Source organism: Bos javanicus, chromosome 19 (genome assembly GCF_032452875.1).
Source record: "Bos javanicus breed banteng chromosome 19, ARS-OSU_banteng_1.0, whole genome shotgun sequence".
In the NCBI taxonomy this organism is placed as follows: Eukaryota; Metazoa; Chordata; class Mammalia; order Artiodactyla; family Bovidae; genus Bos; species Bos javanicus.
This window is the reverse complement of record NC_083886.1, coordinates 15836035-15858038: the sequence shown is the minus strand read 5'-3', so window position 1 is coordinate 15858038 and position 22004 is coordinate 15836035. Positions and strand designations below refer to the sequence as shown.

Here is a 22004-nt window from a genome sequence, read left to right as displayed (position 1 = left end):
AGGAGAGTGCTTCTTGCATTGTAATTGGAGGTAAGAATAAGTGCAGATGCTGATAAAAGTAACAGATGACTAACATTTGTTGGGAGCTTACTATGTACCAAGCTCTTAATAAGAAATTGGTGTGTGTTAACTCATTTAATTCTTGTAACAATGCTGTGAGGCAAAGAGGTATAGGGAAAAATACTCTTTGAATATGAAATCACAGGAGAGGTGAATGGTGTAAATGGTTTTGATTGCTACTGGAAGGGCCTTTCAGAGGATACATTGAGGAACAGAGGCTCTGAAAGGTTAAGCAGCTTACCCAGTATCACATCTCTAGTTAAGTTACAGAGATCAGATACTAACTAGAGTATCTGGCCTTATGCCTGTGCTCTTAACTACTGTGTATAAGGATTCTTACAACAGAGATGGGAAGTATTTGGGGTAATTTTCATCTGATGTCTTTTTTTTCCTCCCTGAAGAGAAATTGTAACGGTCTACTGAGAGTTGAGGAGGTAATGTGATAGAAAGTTTGAAGAGACAGTAGGAAATGTGACAAGAACAGAGAACGCTTGAAATAACTTGTAGGAAATAGGAAAGTATCGTCACTCATCACCATAAAGTTGCCAGAGAGCAATAAGGGCTCAGTTAAGATAGGAGGCAAGTATTTTGGGGGAGCCAGTCTATGGATGTGTGAATTCTCTCCACCATAATCAGCAACCTGGTTATAGGATCAGAGGCAATTTGATTCAGGGTTGGGAGTTTTATTAGTCAGGGAGAGAGATGCTAGTGGAAGTATGAGGCTAGTGAGGAGAGTGGTTGCTGGATGGGGTCTGGGCTGAGTAGAAATTATAGTGAGAGGGGGCTGGCTAACAGTGTAGGGAAGTCAAGAGCTTAGGGAGGGTTACTGATGAGATTCAAAGGACTGGTAGTGGGGTTAAAAAGAGCTAGATAGATGGGAGATTCGGGTCAGAAAGTATTACAGATGTTCATGAGTATTTTGGAGTTGGAGCCATTCCTGGGGGTGACAAGGGCTAAATGTGGCCACAGAAATGGGTAGCTGGAGTAACTGGAAGGGAAAAGCCTTTGTAGCTGAGCTTAAGGACCAAGGAGCTGAGGTGTCAAGACGGTTGTCCATAGGGATGGTGATAGCAAGACTAAGATTCAGGCAGTAAATGAGAGGAAATAAGGAAGTGGGCAGAGGGTGGGAGAGCTAGTTTGAGCCAAGACCCTTAGGGAAACAATGACAGGAGATCGTGACATTGGGAAGGAATGCAGGAGGTGGAACAACATCTGCCGTTTCAGGAAGAGGCCAGTTCAAGAGCCAGATTTCACTTACAACACAGAGGGGTGAGAAATGTTTGAAGAGGTAGACAGTATAAATCCATTCCCCCCTGCCGCCCCATTAGTGGGAGTATCTAGAGATCCCATTAGAAAGGGAGGAGAAAGGAGTGGTCTTACATTTTGGATGGTGTCGAAAATCAGTCCCAGCAGATCCGGATAGTTGAGAAGAGTGGGCAGTTCAGGCCTCAGAGAAGTTGCCCCAGCTTGGACTAAGCATGTTTCTAAGAACATTGGGTCTAGGTAGCTCTAGTACTGGGAAGACTGGAATGTTGATGGTCTACCAGATGGTAGATGCTGTATGCAGACCTTTATGCTCGTACTGTCTTAAATCTGGTGAGGGCTGGTGGAATTAGGATGGAGGTCCTGCTGAGCAGAGCCTGTGGTATTTGGCTGAATAATGAGACCACCCCCATACCCCCCCGCGCTGGAGAGATCCAGAAGTGTGGAAGAGGAAGGGTTGGAGATCTGTGGGCAGAACTTTGCAGGAGTGGAGAGCCTAAAGTATACAGTAAAGGACTCATTTTGTACCCACAGGCCGTTAAAGTGTAAAAATGTTAGTTGCTCAGTTGTATCCAACTCTTTGTGACCCCATGGACTGTAGCCTGCCAGGCTTCTCTGTCCATGGAATTCTCCAGGCAAGAATACTGGAGTGGGTAGCCATTCCTTTTTCCAGGGCATCTTCCTGACCCAAGGATCAAACCCCAGGCTCTTTCATTGCAGGCAGATTCTTTGCCGTCTGAGCCACCAGGGAAGCCCACTTTTACTTTTCACTTGTACCCACTGTTAAGGCCCAGGGAAATTTAGGTTAGGATGCTCACTGGTGCAAAACTGTAGAGTGGACAAAAGAGGAAAAGATCATTTTTCCATCTTTGGCCTTTGTGCCACACTATTAGAGGCAGTGTTGCTTATACCCCAGAATAGTGATACCATTCCTTTGGTTTTTACTTAAAATTCTGTAAAGCAAAGCATGAATTTATAAGTGGTAGGGCAGGTGGGCAGATAAATCTCAGTGACATATACCATGCTGGATTCAGAATAACTGGACTACTCTAGAACCTGGTATGTAGGGCAGTAGAAGGGAACATTTGTTTCACTTTGGCCTTTCCTGCTCCAGCAGTCTTGCCTGGAAAATCCCATGGATGGAGGAGCCTGGTAGGCTGCAGTCCATGGGGTCACTAGGAGTCAGACACGACTGAGTGACTTCACTTTCACTTTTCACTTTCATGCATTGGAGAAGGAAAGGGCAACACACTCCAGTGTTCTTGCTTGGAGAACCCCAGGGACGGTGGAGCCTGGTGGGCTGCCATCTATGGGGTCACACAGAGTCAGACACGACTGAAGCGACTTAGCAGCAGCTGCAGCTCAATGGAAAGAACTTGACCTCTCATTGACCGCTCAATAAGATCGGAGGGGTAAATGAAGGTAGCAGAGCTTTGTAAATCTCTGGTGGTCACAGGCTCACAGGGCAACACTGAAGAGAGGAATAGAGAAAAGAAATCTCCACTTGAGTGCCTTCTATGGAATACCAGGCACCAGTAGGTTCTGTGTTATTCTGACTTCCCAGGTGGCACCAGGAAACGTGAGAGATGCAGGTTCAATCCTCAGGTCGGGAAGATCCCCTGGAGGAGGGCATGGCAACCCACTCCAATATTTTTGCCTGGAGAATCCCCATAGTCAGAGGATCCTGGCAGGCTACAGTCCATAGGATCGCCAAGAGTGGGACACGATTGAAGCAACTTTGCACACACGCACGTAATCCTAAGAGCCCTCAGAAGTAGTATGCATTCCCTTCATTTTGTAGGTAAGGATGGTTCAGTAACTTCTCCACAGTCGAAGATCAAGTGAGTGATGGGCCCTGGGACTTGATTTCAGATTTGTCTGACTCCAGAGTCTGGGCTTTTCCTTTTAATGGAGGACATAGCTTGTTGGGATTGGTGTGACCAGTCCTATTGGCCAAGGAAAACTGAAGCATTTCGTAGAATGAGGGAGGCACTAAGGCACTTCTTAGTAAATAGAGTCTGTCAGAGGGAATGACCCTAAGGGAGTTGGAAAGCAGGTGTGAGAGATGAGACAGCGGAGAGGATGGTTGGTCTTAATTAAGTCTAATTTATCTCTTGACCACCAACAGGGAAATGGGGGTGGTGGTGGTGGGGAGGGACAAGTTAGTAAGAGGAAATGGCCCAAGAGCCAAGCTCTCTAGGATTTTCTCCCATTTTCCTCCTCAGCAGCCCCCTCTGGACAGAGGCTCAGCTCTGGCTTTGTCATCACATTCTGGGTGCAGACCAAGGACTTGATGTAGGAAGACAGGCTGGCCATCCAGAGCAGGTTTGTCTCGTGGAAAGGACGTGCGGCTGAGAGCAAGGAAGGCCCAGCCAGGAGTGAGAAGATATGTGTTTCAGTGCAGCTCATGATGAAGGGAACCATCATGGTAGGTAGAGTGATGCTCATTTATTCATGGAAGATAAGTACTGATCATTTTCTCAGGCGAGCCTGAGAAGCACCCTTAAGGAAAGAGCAGGGACTTGACCTAAACACCTGACTAGTTGGGGGTCTCAGCAAAGGTCTGGAGCTGCTTTCTGATCCCTTGTGCCCAGGGCCCCTGTGACTGGTGTTTGGGGGATATAGAGAAAGAGGGTAGGAAGCCAGGGGTATCAGACCATTTCTGGGGGTTTAGCTTTTTCTGTCGGTCTAACATGGCACTGGACTTTGTAAGAAACAAGGGGTTCAGCTCTATAAGTTTAAAGTCTTGGATATTTGTCTCTTCAGGGTTCTCAGGCTCTTTCCGGAACCTTGTGAACTCCACCTTCATGCTGGTCTTTGGCATCTCACATACAAAGAGAACCTTGTTCTTTAGCTTGTTTTGGATCCAGGGATCGATGGAGGCCAAAAGAATTAATGTTTCTTGTAGCTGCATTGAAACAAGCCCCGTGGCTGGCTCCCTTCAGGCCAGCCCTGGGAGGGGGGAGGGGAGTTCTGGCCACAGGTCACTCTGAGTCCCAGGAAATGAGGTCAAGGGACAACGTCTAAGGGCTTATTCCCCTCTCCTCCATCAGAGGGCATGTTGTGTAAGGAGAGTGGGAGAGGCTGGAGGAAGAGGAGGGCAGGGATGCCTTACACTCTTCTTCACAGACGCGTTCTTCTCCACATCCAGCATGTCCAGGACCAAGTGGAACACCTGTGGGCTGCGGATCCCCAGGACGCTCTGGCAGAGGCAGGATGAGGGCACCTCAGTAGCCAGCCCAGGAAGATGCCCCGTCTATGCTCTCTTCCATTCTAGTGCCCTCGTGATGACCCTTTCCCTGGACAGGAGATGTGGCTTCCCAGCTGCTTCCTTACCTTTGAGGGCCTGCCTCTGCATTGGGTTCCGGTACAATTTTTTTCACCGGAAGAGTCAAGATAGTTTCTGTCACATCTTAGCAATGCCCCTCACACCCTTCACCTGTCCCTTCTCATACCCAGCTCCAGTCCTGCAGAAAAGCTTTCCCTTAACTCCTGGTACAGTGGGAAGTCTAAAATAAAAAAGCCGGCAAACCCCCTCCCCACACTTTGCAGCCCTTTCTTCCCTCAATAGCTCTCCTGGACTGCCCACTCCCCCAGCCATCAACACATCTGGTCAGAGTTGCGGAGCTGGACTTACCAGAGAGATGACTGCTTCCTGGCGTGCTATGGCATTTGAGCTCATCAGCTGCCTGAAGAGAAGGGAGTGAGTGTGTTGTGGTCCAGTTAAGGGGAAGGGGAGGAAGACTGGCTGCTTCTTATAGTCCAGAGTGACTCAGGCATAAAGCTGATGAGTGATGTTAATTTCATTAACGTCCCCTTCTTGTTTCTTGGGTCAGGAAAGGGACTGGGAGGGGAAAGGTCGGTACAACAGTTTTCCAAGGGGCTCTGAGTGATGATCAGGACTCACATTTGTCCAGAACGTTACAGTTACAAATCCCTTCCAAGTCCTCATCTTAACTTGAGCTTTAAATAGCAACTCTGAGTGGTAGGTATTACCAGCCTCTTTTTACAGATGAAGAAAAGCCCAGAGGTCAAACAGTGACTTGGCCAGTGGCCTGGGAGTGTGATCTGAGACCAGGCAGTAGGTTCTCAGCTCTCACTGACCCTCTGTCCCCTTCCCACAGCCTAGGATTTGGCCCTGGTAGCTCCCAGCCCGAACCACTCACGCCTCCACCAAGTTCAACATCATGGGCTTCATCTTGAGCTCTTCCACAGTTTCAGCAACAGCCTGCCTTATAGCCTGAAGAGAGATTAAGGTGGGACAGGGACTCAGGGGTGTGCTCTTAAGTGCTTCCCACTCTTTTTTTTTCTTTTTTTGATGTGGACCATTTTTTAGCCTTTATTGAATTTGTTACAGTATTGTTTCTGTTTCACGTATTGGCTTTTTGGCTGCAAGGCATGTGAAATCCTAGCTCCCTGACCAGGGATTGAACCCCAACCCCTGAACTGGAAGGTGAAGTCTTAACCACTGGACCATCAGCCTTCATTGAGAGTTTACTTTGTGCTGTGTGGATGGTCCTTGCCTCAGGGAGCTCACGGTCTGGTGGGGGAAACAGACAAGTGAGCAGGCAGTCAGACTCCTGAACTAAATGTAGGGACAACAGGAGGGTCTCCTAGCTCAGTCTGAGTTCCAGGAAGACTTCCTGGAGGAAGTGATGCCGCAGCTGAAACCTGAGGCATGAGTAGGAGTTAACCAGGCCGAGAGGCTGGGGGCCAACTTCCCTGGGCAGAGGGAGAGCAGGTACAAAAGCCTGGAGGCAGGAGAGAGCACAGAGAGGTTAGGGAACAGGAAATGGTTCAGTTTAGCTAGGTGACCATACAGAGTCTTCAGAGTGGGACACTGAGCAATTACACTGGGACCACGGGTATAAGTCAGGACAGGCTGCTCCTAAGCACTGCTGGTGCGTGGCTTGGCACGAGTGTGGTGAGGGTAAAGAGTCAGGCAGGCCTTGGGTGGTGAAGGGCTATGTAAGCCCTCCTGAGAGCTTGGGGAGTAACAAGTTTTTTGCAGAGGTGAGCTGCAATCTGATTCACAGCTTAGAAAAATGTCTTTAGTGCTGTGGCTGGCTTTGTAGCAAGCTCTAAGAAAGGTAAAAGCCAGGGAGTGCATGGGAAGGCAGGGTGATTCTGTTGGTGGTGATTGGAAAGCTTCCCATAGGAGGTGTTGTCTGGGCTGGTCTGGAAGGGGTGATCGTATTTTAATAGGCAGTAGGAGAGAGCAGCTACTTACCAGTGGGACTGAAAGCAGAGGCAGTTTTACACCTTTCAGGGGAGGGAGGAATAACAGGGCACTTTAAGCTGAGAGGACTGCCCACACAGAGGCCAGACGGCTTGGAGACAGGAGCTATGTTCTGGGAAATGTGATGCATGCTTTGGGGGGCATGCATACACAGAAGAACCATACAAAAAAGATCTGAACGACCCAGAGAACCATGATGGTGTTGTCTGGAGCCAGACATCATGGAGTGTGAAGTCAAGAGGGCCTTAGGAAGCATCACTATTAACAGTGTTAGTATAGGTGATGGAATTCCAGCTGAGTGATTTCAAATCCCAAAAGATAATGATGTTAAAGTGCTGCACTCAATATGCCAGCAAATTTGGAAAACTCAGCAGTGGCCGCAGGACTGGAAAAGGTTCATTCCAATCCCAAAGAAAGGCAATGCCAAAGAATGTTCAAACTACTGCACAGTTGCACTCATCTCACATGCTAGTAAAGTAATGCTGAAAATTCTCCAAGCTAAGTTCAACAGTATGTGAACCGAGAACTTCCAGATGTTCAGGCTGGATTTAGAAAAGGCAGAGGAACCAGAGATCAAATTTCCAACATCTGGTGGATCATAGAAAAAGCGAGAATTCCAGAAAAACACTTACTTCTGCTTCACTGACTATGCCAAAGCCTTTGACTGTGTGGATCACAACAAACTGGTGGAAAATTCTTAGACAACACCAGACCACCTGACCTGCCTCCTAAGAAATCTGTATTCAGGTCAAGAAGCAACAGTTAGAACCAGACGTGAAACAACGGACTGGTTCCAAATTGGGAAAGGAGTATGGCAAGGCTGTATTTTGTTACCCTGCTTATTTAATTTATATGCAGAGTACATCATGCAAAATGCTGGACTGGATGAAGCACAAGCTGGAATCAAGATTGGTGGGAGAAATATCAATAACCTCAGATATGCAGATGACACCACCCTTATGACAGAAAGCAAAGAGGAACTGAAGAGCCTCTTGATGAAAGTGAAAGAGGAGAGTGAAAAAGCTGGCTTAAAACTCAACATTCAAAAAACTAAGATCATGGCATCCCATCAGTTCATGGCAAATAGATGGGGAAACAATGAACAGTGATGGACTTCATTTTCTTGGGTGCCAGAATCACTGCAGATGGTGACTGCAGTCACAAAATCAAAAGATAATTGCTCCTTGGAAGAAAAGCTATGACCAACCTAGACAGCATATTAAAAAGCAGAAACATTACTTCACTGACAAAGGGTCACAGAGTCAAAGCTATGGTTTTTCCAGTGGTCATGTATGAATGTGAGAGTTGGACAATATAGAAAGCTGAGTGCTGAAGAATTGATGCTTTTGAACTGTGGTGTTGGAGAAGACTCTTGAGAGTCCCTTGAACTGCAAGGAGATCAAACCAGTCAATCCTAAAGGAAATCAGTCCTGAATATTCATTGGAAGGACTGATGCTGAAGCTGAAGCTCCAATACTTTGGCCACCTGATATGAAGAAGTGACTCCTTGGAAAAGACCCTAATGTTGGAAAAGATTGCAGGCAGGAGGAGAAGGGGACGATAGAGGATGAGGTGGTGGATGGCATCACTGACTCGATGGACATGAATTTGAGCAAGCTCCGGGAGTTGGTGATGGACAGGGAAGCCTGGCTTGCTGCAGTGCATTGGGTTGCAAAAAGTTGGACACAACTGAGCAACTGAACTGAACTGAACTGAACTTTGGGGGGCAGTGTGGTGGGAGCCAAGGCAGGGTGGGGGTCCTTTAGAGAAAGGTGAAGAGACAGGTTTGGGCTGCCTGAGCTTGGGAGTGTTGGTCTCACTTACGAAGAAGGGTTCATTATATGTCTTTCTCCTGAGTAGGTCAAATGTGAGTTCTTCCAGACCATGTGCCTGGATCCATTCCAGCCCTATGGCCTTGAGCATCTGCGTGGCTTCAAAACGGTGCTGAGGGCAGACACAAAGGACAGACTGCCTTCCTCATCCCCCAGCACATCCTTGTGCTGGAGCAGGAAGGGTACTAGGCAGTTGAGAGCTTACCTCCAGGACGCTGGAACAGGACAGCTGGTCCAGGATGCTCCTGACAACTGTGGCTGAGTGCACACCCATTATCTTGACCAGCACAGTGAGTGCCTGTGGGGGTGGGCAGGGCGGGGTGGCGTATACTAGACCAAGAGGCATTTGGATGGCCAAGCACGCTTGAGGGCTAGAACTTGTAGGAAACAGGCAGAGTCCTTTCTCCTCCTTCTTGGCCTCATGAGTGACAGCGCAAGTTCACGTGTGTGCACATGTGCCCATACGTGAATGAATGGAATATACACAGATCTCTGTCCACTTACGCCCACGTGACCCACATACATATTCACAAACACACAGAGGACCCTGTGGTGCTCCCTGCTGAAGCTCCTTTTCTCTGGGATGAGGATGACAGGGTCCAGAGCCCAGCAGAGTCAGCACCGTTTCCCCAGGGGTCCCCGGGGAGCCCGGCCCCCTGCCCCTCACACCTTCATCTGCTGGGTCTTCGGCCCTTGACACAGGCACTGCAGCAAGTACTCTCGGGCCACGTTGCTGTGGGGCCTCAGGAACCCCAAGCACAGGGCCGCCTCCGCCGCCGCCTTGTTCCCTGACTTCTTTATCAGCATCAGCAGCGCCAGCACCAGCTTCTCTTCATCCTCCACCTGAGTCCTCTTGAGAGGGAGATGGGCCGGTTGGACTAGGTCTCTGGCCAGGCTTTGTGAGGAGGGCAATTCAAGACTGCTTCCAGCCCCTTCTCCCTCTTCCCTAGAAGGAATCTCCTATCAAGAGCTTAGTTTACCCACTTCCCTCCTTCTTGCTGCCATCTACTTGCTCCCAGCTCACAGCCTTTCACTTTTCTATGACTTTTTCTTGTGGGTGGGTTGGCGTTACTCTCTTTAATACCTCTGCTGTCTCCGCTCTTGACATTTGAAAAAAATACACAGGTCATTGACCCGACGCCTCTCGTCCCATAACCTTGTCCTTGGTGCTACGTCAGCCGTTAATTCCCACAGAGGGACTCGCTACCCGTTACTGCAGCTTTTCTCTGACTCCCTCTCCTCCTGTCTTTCTGGTTCTCCTCTGATGTCAGCAGTTATTGTTATACCTACTATATAGCATAGGGAACTCTACTCAGTGCTGTGTGATGACCTAAATGGGAAGGAAATCCAAAAAAGTATGTACGGGGCTTCCCTGGTGGCCCAGTGGTGAAGAACTTGCCTGCCAGTGCAGGATACATGGGTTCGGTCCCTGGGTGGGGAAGATCCCCTGGAAAGGGAAATGGCAACCCACTCCAGTATTCTTGCCTGGAAAATCCAACGGACAGAGAAGCCTGGTGGGCTGCAGTCCATGGAGCTGCCAAAGAGTTGGACGTGTTTTGTCCAAGTTTGTTGACTAAATAGCAACAATATGTACGAATGACTGATTCACTTTGCTGTACAGTGAAAACATTGTAACATTACATAACATTGTAAAGCAACTATATGCCAATGAGTTTTTTTAAAAGGATTATATTAAATAGCTTTACTTTGAACTTATTTCATTACCTGTACGTGAGTATATATGTGGATTAGTTATTCATGTATTTTTTCTATCGTAAATTGTCTATAAAAGTTCCTTACATTTGTATAGTGTGGTCAGAGTGCTTTTATTTATTCCTGTTGTTAATTGAATTCTTCTAAACAGGAATTGGGAGTTTTTACTTGGCTATTACATAAAAGATGAGTTCTTTTATGTAAGTATAGATGTATATGCGGGGGATTGTGAGGGTTTATAAAAGTACATGGTCAGATCTATCACTTAGGCATATCGTGTTATCTCCGTTGCTTATTTTTTAAACTTTTCTTAGTGAAAGAATTTATCTGTAACTTTTATATTCCTTACTTTCAGATTCTTATAAATAAAAATGAAAGTGAATGTTTTTTGTATATTTAATGCTAATAAATCACTCTATTAAAAAAGTTGGACTGCATGAAGACTAACAATTCATTGAGCAACTCTGCCCTCCTCCTCACTTTCTTCCCTTTTTACCCAGCTTCAATTCCATGGTCCCTGAACTCCTTTACCCCCTCTTTATTGTACTAAACTCTCCACCAACTCTATGCACGCACTTCCCAGAGGAAATCAAAGTTATGATGACTAATCTTGCTTGAAGTATATGAACACAAACCTTATGTAGACCCTTAATGATGCCTAATGGTCAGACTGCTTTTCCCTGGGCAGTTCTCTTTCCCGCCTTCCTAATTCATATTCCTTTCTCTGGACCCTCTAACACTTCTTTCTCTATTCTGTTAAGTTGATGACCTTGCTTCCTACTTTATCGAGCAAAATAAAAGCAACTAGAAAAGAAGTTCCAGAGACACTTACCACCACTCCTGTCCAACTTTCAACACCTGCACCCATATTCCTTCCTTTCCACGTTACTGTGGACCATGACCATCTATCTAAAAACGTCAGTCTTGGGGACTTTCCTGGGGATCTGGTGGCTAGGATTGCACACTCCCATTGTAGGGGGCCCAGGTTCGATCTCTGGTCAGGAAACTAGAGCCCACATGCTGCCACCAAGAGTCCACGTGCGACTAAAGATCCCACATGCCACAACCAAGACTTGGTGCAGCCAAATAAATAAAAATATTAAAAAAGATAAAGCCAATCTCTTACGTGCTTGCTCTCATCCCTTCTCATCTTCTCAAGAACATTGCTGCCCAACTCTTCCCACCCTCTTCAAAACGATCATTTTCCTGACGACTGGATCGTTAATCCTCAGCATTGAAACAGGCTGCTATTTTTTCTCTTTCTAGAATTTACCCCTGCTGCTGACTACAGCTCTATCCAGAAAAACTTGGACAGTTGCCTATTCTTGCCATCTTGCCCTTCTTTCCTCCCATTTTCTCTTAACCCTACTCCATTCAGACTTTCACCACCCCACCAGAATAGTTCTTGTTAAGATAATCAATGATCCCCACATGGTTAAATCCATTGTATGGATTCTCAGTCCTTATATTGTTATGGTTGATTTGTCTCCTTTTCCTTGATAAATGTTCTTTACTTGATTTTCAGTATACCATTCTATTGGTTGTCTTCCTACCTGTTGGCTACTTCTTAGTATTTACTGGTTCTTCCTCTTATCTCTGACCTCTTAACACTGGGGTGCCCCAAGTCTTGATTCTTGGTTCTTAGTGATCTCATCTTATTGAATGACATGATATGCTACCTATATGCTGGCAACTTGTAGATCTCTTCCACTAGTTCAGGCTTCTGAACTCCAAGTTGTATATCCAGCTGCTTATTTGTTTCCTTTGGATGTCCAGAAGACGTCACAAACATAACTTGTCCACAGCTGGACTTCTGATATTACCTCCAAGCCTGTTGCATGTGCAGCTTTCTCCATCTTGAAGTGAAGTGAAAGTTGCTCAGTCCTGTCCCCATGGACTATACAGTCCATGGAATTCTCCAGGCCAGAATACTGGAGTGGGTAGCCTTTCCCTTCTCCAGGGTTTCTTTCCAACCCAGGGATTGAACCCAGGTTCGACTGAACCCAGGTCTCTGACACTGCTGACAGATTCTTTACCAGCTGAGCCTCAAAGGAATCCCGAGAATATTGGAGTGGGTAGCCTATCCTGTCTCCAGGTGATCTTCCCCACCCAGGAATCGAACCGGGGTCTCCTGCATTGCAGGTGGATTCTTTATCAACTGAGCTATCAGGGAAACTCATTCTCCTTCTTAGTTGATGACAACTCCATCCTTTCCATTTCTAGGCCAAAAGCCTCAGCTTCCTCCTTGTTTCCTCACTTTCTCTCACAGCTCACATTTAACCTGTCAGAGTTTTACTTTAAAAATATATGCAGGGGATTTCCCTTGTGGTCCAGTGGCTGAGACGCCACACTCCCAATGAAGGGGGCCTGGGTTTGATCCCTGTTCAGGGAACTAGATCCCACATACTGCAACTACAAGATCCTGCATGCCGCAAGCAAGACTCGACACCGCCAAAACAAACCAATAAATATTAATACATGTATACATATTCAGAACTTAAAACTGCTTACCAACCCCACTGCAACCACTGTGGTCCAAGCCACCATTGTGTCTCACGAGGATTGCTTTAACAACTCCTAACTGGTCTCTCTGGAGAAGGAAATGGCACCCCACTCCAGTACTCTTGCCTGGAAAATCCCATGGATGGAGGAGCCTGGGAAGTTACAGTCCATAGGGTTGCAAAGAGTCGGACACGACTGAGTGATTTCACTTCACTCCCTTCACTCACTTCATACTTTATTGCTGGAGAAGGAAATGGCAACCCACTCCAGTGTTCTTGCCTGGAGAATCCCGTGGACAGAGGAGCCTGGCGGGCCATGGTCCATGGGGTCGCAGAGAGTCGGACACGACTGAAGTGACTGAGCACAACTGGTCTCTCTGCTTCCACTTTTGCCTTTCATCCCCTGCCCATCTTTCTTCAACATAGCAGTCAGAGTGAACCTTTTTTTTTTTTTTGGCCACTGTGCCACATAAGGGGTCTTAGTTCCCCGACCAGGGATCAACCAGGGATTGGACCCAGGCCCCCTGCATTGGGAGCACAGAGTCTTAACCACTGGACCACCAGGGAAGTCCCCCAGAGTGAACTTTTGAAACATAAGTTAGATCACATCATTGCTTTGTTCAAAAACCTATTCCACTCAGAAGAAAAGCTCAAGTACGTAAAGTCATCCAGAAGGCCACACATGCGCCAGTCTCCTGTTAGCGCCTCTGACCCGACTTCATGTCCTCCTGCTCTCCCTGTTCCCGCTCCACTTCTGTCACATGGCCTCCTTGCTGTCCCTTGCCCATACCAAGCCTGCCCCTGCCTTCGGGACTTTGCCTCGATTCTTCCTTTGCTGGGGATGCCTTCTCTCAGATATCTGCAAGGCTCACCCCTCACCTTCGTGCTTGAGCTCAAACGACGACTTCCGCATGAGGCCTCCCCTGTCCTCCGTGTTTAAAATCGCAACTCATTCCATCTGCACTCAGCATTCCTGATCACTCTCATCCCTGATCATCCTAATCACTCTCATCCCTCTACATAATTCTTCCATTGCACTTGCTGTATCTAACGTACTATATAATGAAATTTGTTGGTTATTACGTGTCTCCCCGGGCTTCCCCTGTGGCTCAGCTGGTAAAGAATCTGCCAGCAATGAGGGAGACCTAGGTTCGATCCCTGGGTTGGGAAGATCCCCTGGGGAAGGGAAAGGCTACCCACTGCAGTATTCTGGCCTGGAGAATTCCATGGACTGTATAGTCCATGGGGTCACAAAGAGTCGGAGACAACTGAGTGACTTTCACTTTCACGTGTCTCCCCTCTCCCCTCCCCCCACCCCACTGGAATGTAAGCTCTACCAAAAGCTGAGATCTCTGCCTGCTTTGGTTTGCTGACATATCCCAAGGGCCTAGGATGATGTCTGGCCCATGATAGCTGTTCAATATGTTTGTTGAGTAAGTGGATGTAATGAATTCTATTTCATGTGGAACAGTGACGGGGTCAAAATAAGAGGACCCTAAAGGGGAAAAATCTCAAGTAGTGTCAGCAGACTTTCTTGGTCCCTGTCCCCTCTGGGCAGAGGTTTTTCCTTTAACAGGTTATTTTAAGGATGATAATAATAATGAGGCGTGGTCACTGAAAGAGCACAGGCACTGGGACTTCCATGGAGACCAGTGGCTAAGACTCCACACTCCCTATGCAGTGGGTCCAGGTTCGATCCCTGAACGGGGAACTAGATCCCACGTGCCACAACTAAGAGTTTGCATGGCTCAAATAAGACCTGGTGCAGCCAAATAAATAAATATATATAAAAAAATAATCTAGGCATTGAAGTAGGTGCTTTACGTATATTATCTCATTTAATCTTCTCAATGATGCTATAACCACTATATTCATTTTAGAGCAGGACAAATGACAACTCTGAAAGCTGGCTTTTCAGAGGTGGTATGACCAGTTCAGGAGCTACGCCAGTGATTCTGTCCAGGCAACCTATTCCACAGGGGACTCCACAAGGACATCGTCCCCCGCTATCAGAGCTAGGAGCTAGGTACCCTCGCCCCAGCTTAACCCCCAGCCAGCACCATTGATGACCTGTCCGACCTTGCCCCGGGGACTGACTCTTCCCCCACAGTCACCTGATCTCTGGGGACAGCAGCCCAGGAACTCAGAGCTGTCCGAAGTGCTATCAGAGTATCCATCCTCTGCCCCTCATTTTGCCCCTTCAACTTCTTGATGAGAGTTTGGATCACGTGCTTTTTCAGGCATCCTGGACAGGGAGGAGCCTCAGGTCAGGACGGAGCCTCCGGGGCGGCTCCTGTCTGCCAGATTCCACCTGACTCCTCTGCGTCCTCACAACCTCGGTCCCACGGTCGGCCGTCCCCCCAGGACACCAGAGCAGCTGGCTGAGTGTGACCACAGTTCCCAGAGCCTGCTCTCTGTCTCCCTCCCACCTCTTCTCCCTCTTCACCCCACCTTCCTCGCTCTGCCCAACAATCCCTCGGATCACTCCCAGATCTGCCAATGACTGGGTTGCAGTGGGGGCGCCGTCCACTGTCTTCTGTCCTTCCCTAAAGGTGGATTGCGGCTACACTGCCTGCTTCCTCCCCTGCCCCTACTCCCACCCAGGGGAGGACCCACTCACCCAGGATGGCCAGGGCTCGACAGGCCTCATATTTCACTTTCTCCGGACCGGCTTGGGCCTGATTTAAGGGGGTAGGGGGTGGGAACGTGCCCTAAGGTGGTGGACTCTCAGGAGCTTTCAGGATCAGCTCAGCTTAACTTTTCATTTTACAGATGAGGAAACCGAGTGACCTGTTTATGTTCAAACATGGGTACAGGCAGGGTGATGCGATGGAAGGACCATAACTTAGGAGTAAGACTTTTGTTCACCTCACTATCTGGTGTCTGATAGCCACGAGGCCTAGGGCAGGTCACCTGGCCTCTCAGAGCTTTCATTTTCTCATTAGAACAATACAGCTCCTGCTAACTAGTTCTAGTATCAGAAGATTTACATGAGATTATGGGTAAGAACACAGCCCACCCCCACCCCCAAAGTCAACTTCTCTGTCAGACAAAGGGGATCTTCAGATCCCCCCTTCCCCATCCTTTAAGATCAAGCTGCCCTTTAAAGAAGCCAAGGGCATGAGATGGGCATATGTCGCACAAGGCGGCTGCCTCCTTCCGGCATCTGACCCATCGTCCTTGACCCTGGGGGGCCCTGTCTGTGCTCAGGTCCCAAGGCTCTGCAGACCGCGGGCCCTGTGTCCTCCTCTCCTGGACTCCGTGCAGCCCCAGACTCACCACCTGACACAGTGCGTCCATGACAAACTTGTCTCTGACCCCCAGGCACCCCAGAGCCTGCAGGAACAGGGGGAGAGGAAAAGGAAGAGAGCTTGGACACCACCGCCGTGAGCTGCCACCTTCTGGACACTGCTGGAGGTTGTTCTTGGAACATCACTCCCTCCCTGCCCTCCACCTCCAGCATCTTTCTCCTCACCAGCTCAGCCAACTCCTACCTGGCCTGTAACCACACCCCTCCACCCTTGCCACTTCTCACCTGTGCTGCGTAGAGCTGCTCATCCTCCCTGGGAGATTTCAGGCTTTCTGTGAGTTCCTGCCCATCCAGGGAAGCCAGTGGAAGGGAAGAAAGGGACAAATATAGTTCTACCATGCTTCCTTCAAAGTGAAAGGAGCTCACCCAATCCACTCTCCTCCCCCCACTCCATTTTGCCGGCAGGGTCTGAGGGTGGAAGCATAGTGTGAGCCCGAGGTAAAGGCATCCTCAGAAAGAGTCTCCCCATTCTGCCCCGGCCCCTGCCATGTTCCCTGACCTTTAACCTTTGCCACTTCAGGGGCTCCCCAGCAGGGTCTAAGGGCTTGGACTCCACCGGAGACCTGCGAGTCAGCTTGCTCATGGGGAGACGGAGCTTTTGGCTGAGGGTACCCTCCTTGAGGTACCTGTGGGAGAAATCACACAGGTAGCCCTGGTCCCCTCGTTCCCTTCCTCCTTACTTCACGGACTCTCCTCTGCCTCTGGTCCTCAGCCCAGCTCAGATCAGCTTCCATCTACCCCAGGGTCTCCTCGGGGGTCTGTAGGCTGATTTGCCCCACCCCAGCCCCCCAGCCCCACTCCACCCCTTTCTTCTCTTTCTGTCCTTTCCTAGAAGATGGGGAGGGCGTGGAGAACAGGAAGAGACGAAGCACACCTGGGGTGATCTCTCATTTTCCACAGTGTCTTCTGGGCCTCCCGTTCCTTTCGGTGATCATACAGGGTATACCAGTGCGTGTACAGCTCGGGCTTCTTGTAGTAGCAGTAAGGTACGGCATTCGGCTTGCTCGGGTGCTCTCTCCAGCACTCCGGACTTGGGGGAAACTCTTCCTTTGGTGCCTGGAGGTGGGTGTGAATGGCAGAGCAGCCACAGGGGACATTTCTCAGCCAGCAAGAGGGCCATGGTGAGAAGGGACTAGACGAGGGAAATACCCTTCAGCCTCTCGTCCTGAAGACACAGCCAGCTCCTAACCAACTGTGTGACTCGGGCAAGTGACTTTACCCTACCAAGGTCTCAGTCTTCTCATCTGCAAAATGGGGCTAATCATCCTTGTTCTGTACCCCTCCCAAGGTGGTTGTGAAGGACTAATGACATAAAGATTGGGAAACCGTTGTTGGTCTGTAAGTTGATCTGAGTACAGTTGGCCCACTGTATCCACAGGTTCCACATCCATGGATTCAACCAATGATGGGATCAAAATATTTGGGGAAAAAAAATTCTAAGAAGTTCCCAAAAGCAAAACTTGAATTTGCCATGTACCTGGTAACTCTTTACATACCATTTACATTGTATTAGGTATTATAAATAATCTAGAGAGGATGTGTGTAGGCTACATGCAAACACCACTCCATTTTATACAACAGACTTGAGTATCCGTGGAATTTGGTATCCCCTGTGGATACCAAGGGACAACTGTCCACAGTTCAGTTAGTTTAGAATTTCAAGGGACTTTGAGAAAGTCATCTGGGGACTTCCTGGTGGTCCAGTGGAAAAGAATCTGCCTGCCAATGCAGGGGACACAGGCTCGATCCCTGGTCCGGGCAGATCCCACATACCAAGGAGCACCTAAGCCCGTCTGCCACAACTACAGAGCCTGCGCTCTAGAGCCCATGAGCCGCAACAAGAGGAGCCACCGCAGTAAGAAGCCCACAGTGGACAGTAGCTCTCACTTCCCATAACTAGAGAAAGCCCGTGTGCAGCATTGAAGACCTTGTGCAACCAAAAAGAAAAAAAAAAGGCCATCTGGGCAAGGAGATGAAAAGGCCAGGGACAGGGGACATGTGGAGTAAAGAGAGGGGTATTTTGGGCTCCTGCTCATCCACCCAGGCATTCGACAGATTTTTATTGAGCACCTACTATGTGCCAAGTGCTCGGTGCTGGGGAGACAGTTATCATTCCTGTCCTCATGGAACTTAATAGTTTCATTGGAAAAACAGGATTTCTTCAAATAATCTGTCTTAGACACTTGTGAAACTGCAGCTCTGCTTGCGGCCAAGGGTTTTAGAGGGGTCAGGGGTTTTCTCTGAAGATTTGACAAGGATTCATTCTTGTCCCTTCTCAAGCCTTCCTGTCTCTACAGCAACTCTCTGAAAAAGGGCTTGGGCTAGTGGTTCCCAGTGGGGTGACAGAAACCATCATAATGAGTTCGCAGGTGATTGTCGTGATTTCAGAAAATGGGACATTGACTCACTCTAAGTAGGGTTGTCAGATTTTGTAAGGACCAAGCAAATAAAAAACAGGATTGAGATTTCCCTGGTGGCCCAGTGGCTACGATTCCAAGCTTTCATTGCAGGGGACCTGGCCGTGGTGGGTGGTGGTCAATCCCTGGTCAGGGAACTAGATCCCACATGCCACAGCCAAGGCCCAGAAAAGCCAAATAAATAAACTTCTCTACTTCAATTAAGAACGAACAAACAAAACACTCCAGGATGTCCCACTGAATTTTGATTCCAGGCAGTGAAGGCAATATTTAGGACATAGGCATGTTGAAAAAAATTCATTGTTTATCTGAAATTCAAAAATAACTCATTATTAAGCAACTGCCTGCACAGCCAAAGCCTTACAGATGTTATCTCATAGCCACTTGACAAAGGGATCGGGACAGAGGTTGACTTGTGATAGAGGCTACTCCTGCGGTTCACGGAGGGAAAGCCACTTGTCCAAGGTCACACAGAGTTAGTGGCATTCCCAGGGGTGAGAGTAGAGTTCTAAGTATGTGTTTGTATTAGTCATTCAGTCGTGTCCGACTCCTTGCGGCCTCATGGACTGTAGCCCGCCAGGCTCCCCTGTCCATGGAATTCTCCAGGCAAGAATACTGGAGGAGGTAGCCATGCCTTCCTCCAGGGGATCTTCCCAACCCAGGGATCGGACCCAGGTCTCCTGCATTGGCAGGTGGATTCTTTACCGTCTGAGCCACCAGGGAGCCCGTAGGGTTCTATGAACTAGCCTTAATGGGAAGGGATGGTCTGCTGACCTTCTTCCTCCAACAAGGCTCCCAGGGTGGCGGAAGTCAGGGGTCTTACCTGGTGACAGGACCAGGGAAGTAGGACAGGAGCTGCAGCTCTTCTGAGTTCTGTTGCGCAAAGGAGACCACATGGACAAGGGTGAGTGGAAGAGTTGTCCTTCTGGGCATTCATTTATCAAGCATTAGCATTTAGCAAACACGATATCAGGCACCGGGGAGGTAAAGAAGCCATAATTCCTGTCCTTTAGGGACTCGTACATTTCTGGTGTCTTGGTCTGTGCAATAGCAGCATTGCCATAGCCTGGAAGCTTCTCAGAAATGCAGAATCTCTCAGGCCTACTAAGTCAGGATCCTTATTTGAGTAAGATTCCTATGCATGTTGAAATTGGAGACACACTGGTCTGGCAGAGTGGCTCTCATCCCTGGCTGTGTATTAGAATTAGTTGAGGGAATTTTTTAACATGGCCCAGTCCTGCATCAGACTAATTGAATCAGATTGTCTGAGGAAGGGACCTAGGCATTTTAGAAAGCTTCCCAAAGGATTCTAATGTAAAAATGGTCAGTGGTTCTCAAACTTGAGTGGCACTAGAAAAAACTGGAGATCTTGTTTTTTGTTTGCTTGTCTTGGCCATGCTGAGTGGCATGTGGGATCTTAGTTCCCTGACCAGAGATCGAACCCCTGCCCTCTGTATTGGTGGCACAGAGTCAACCCCTGGATCGCCAGGTAAATCCTGAGAAGTTGCATTTCTAACAAGATACTGATGCTGCTGATCCTGGGAACATATTTTCAGAACCACTGGTCTACTGGTGAGATAGAACCATTTTCTGGGGATTAAGAAAGGGAAATAAATGTGAGGATGGATAAAGGCATAGGTGGTCTTGATGAGGGGTCCTAACCTGGTGGGGAGGAGCAGGGAGGGTTTCCAGAGGAGATTATCCACAAGCTGAGTCTTCAGTGCAAGTGGGAGAGGTAGCCAGACAGATGAGAAGAACAGTGGGTAAGAGGAACACCTTGAAACCTTGGCACTGTGAGAGTGCAGAGCAGGTGAGGAAGCAGAAGCTGGAGAGTCGCAGAGACATCCCACCTTAGAGGGCCCTGGAAACTTACCTTGAGGGGTGTACAGAGCCTTGAAAGTACCCAAGGATCTGCCCTGACCCTGCCCATAGATTTGCTGACATCACCCGGACTCCTGCCTGGGAGTGGGGGCCAGGGAGCTTTCCTTTTCAGGTCCCTGTCCCCGACTCCACTCTTGTCCATTCTAACCTCACCTTTGATCCTTCCTGGATATTCCAGCCATGGGCAGTTGAACATCGCCCTGTTGATGTCAGAGATGTTGACTGATTTTTCGTAGGCCATCCTCTTCTCCTGGGGGGTGGGCAGGGACTACAGGGACTGCTCCTCTGTGAGAGTTGGGGCAGAGCTCGGGGAGACCTGTCGTCTGTGGCGCAAGAGGGACTAGTGAGGTGTCTGGGCTTCTAGAGCTAGAAGCCTCCGAGTGTTGAGTGAAAAGATCACCTAGGTGCATGGAACACTCTGGTTCTACTCTGGAGCCCCAGCCCTGGCATCTACTGGCCTGTGGCTTGAGCCAGTCGCTTTCCCTCTTGGAGGTGCACTTTCCTCATCTGAAAGGAGGAAAGCCATGCCTGTCTGGTGAGCTCAAGGGGCAGTGATGAGGCATAAATTAGAAAAAAAGTCAAAGCACTTAATGAGCCTCAAGCTCACGTAGCCCTTGTTATTTTTTTGTCTCCTCTGAAGTTTTTTAAATTTTCAAAAACTTTTCATTTTGTATTGGGGTATAGCTGATTAACAAAAAATGGTGTGCCAATATAGTATATTAACGCATATATATGGAATTTAGAAAGATGGTAACGATGATCCTATCTGCAAGACAGTGAAAGAGACACAGATGTAAAGAACAGACTTTTGGACTCTGTGGGAGAAGGCGAGGGTAGGATGATTTGAGAGAATAGCATTGAAACATGTATATTATCATATGTGAAATAGATCGCCAGTCCAGGTTCGATGCATGAGACAGGGTGCTCAGAGCTGGTGCACTGGGACGACCCTGAGGGATGGGATGGGGAGGGAGGTGGGGGGGTTCAGGATGGGAAACACATGTACACCGTGGCTGATTCATGTCCATGTATGGCAAAAACCACTACAATAGTGTAAAGTAATTAGCCTCCAATTAAATATAATTAAAAAACAAACAATGGTGTGATGGTTTCAGGTGAACAGTGAAGTGTCTCAGCCATACATATACATGTATCCCTCTCCCCCAAACTCCCCTGCCATCCAGGCTGCCACACAACATTGAGCAGAGTTCCCTGTGCTATACAGGAGGTCCTTGTTGATTATCCATTTTAAATATAGCAGTGTGTACATGTCCATCCCAAACTCCCTAACTATCCCTTCTCCCAATCATACACATACCTCCTTCTTTGGCAGCAAGAGATAGAAGTCTTTGGGTTGTTGTTCACGAACACATTTATTTTATTTCGTTTTAGAAAAAAAATGTGAGTTTTTAAAACTATATGAGGACTTCCCTGGTGGTCTGTTTTGCTAAAAGTTTTACTTTTGTTTTAGGCTTGAAGGCTTTGTTAACAGAAACCACTTGATACAAACACACAATATGCAATTCCAATATTTAATAGAGAATTAAATTAAATAGAGAATTGTTTGGTTTAATTTCAATATGCAGTCATTAAAAGAAAAATAAAAACAACAGGAAAAGGTAATAGCATATACATCACCAACTTGAACTGAAAACGTGCATCCAGACTTGAACGCTGGGAAGTCCCAAATGACAGCAATCTGAAGCATGAACAAGCCCTCCATTTAAATTTTCCATGTTTGCTCTGCAGGGGACACAGATGTGATCCCTGGTTGGGAAACTAAGATCC

At 48.1% G+C, this 22004-nt stretch overlaps 1 protein-coding gene across 2 annotated transcripts; it reads right to left on the bottom strand.

Moving 5' to 3' along the window:
* Positions 1–3751: 3751 nt before the first annotated feature.
* HEATR9 (HEAT repeat containing 9) lies at positions 3752–20817 on the bottom strand. 2 transcript variants are annotated; one of them, XM_061390346.1, is made up of 15 exons: positions 20370–20817; positions 19159–19208; positions 16793–16974; positions 16418–16544; positions 16144–16200; positions 15888–15944; positions 15229–15286; positions 14723–14853; positions 9064–9246; positions 8600–8692; positions 8387–8506; positions 5490–5563; positions 4961–5012; positions 4439–4525; positions 3752–4231 (listed from the first exon to the last, which is right to left on the bottom strand). In XM_061390346.1, the coding sequence occupies exons 1-15, from the start codon at positions 20455–20457 to the stop codon at positions 3863–3865; spliced, it is 1728 nt and encodes a 575-aa protein (XP_061246330.1). In that variant the 5' UTR covers positions 20458–20817; the 3' UTR covers positions 3752–3862. The 2 variants fall into 2 exon arrangements, with proteins under 2 accessions (XP_061246330.1, XP_061246331.1); XM_061390347.1 differs by lacking the exons at positions 14723–14853; positions 15229–15286; positions 15888–15944.
* Positions 20818–22004: the final 1187 nt, after the last annotated feature.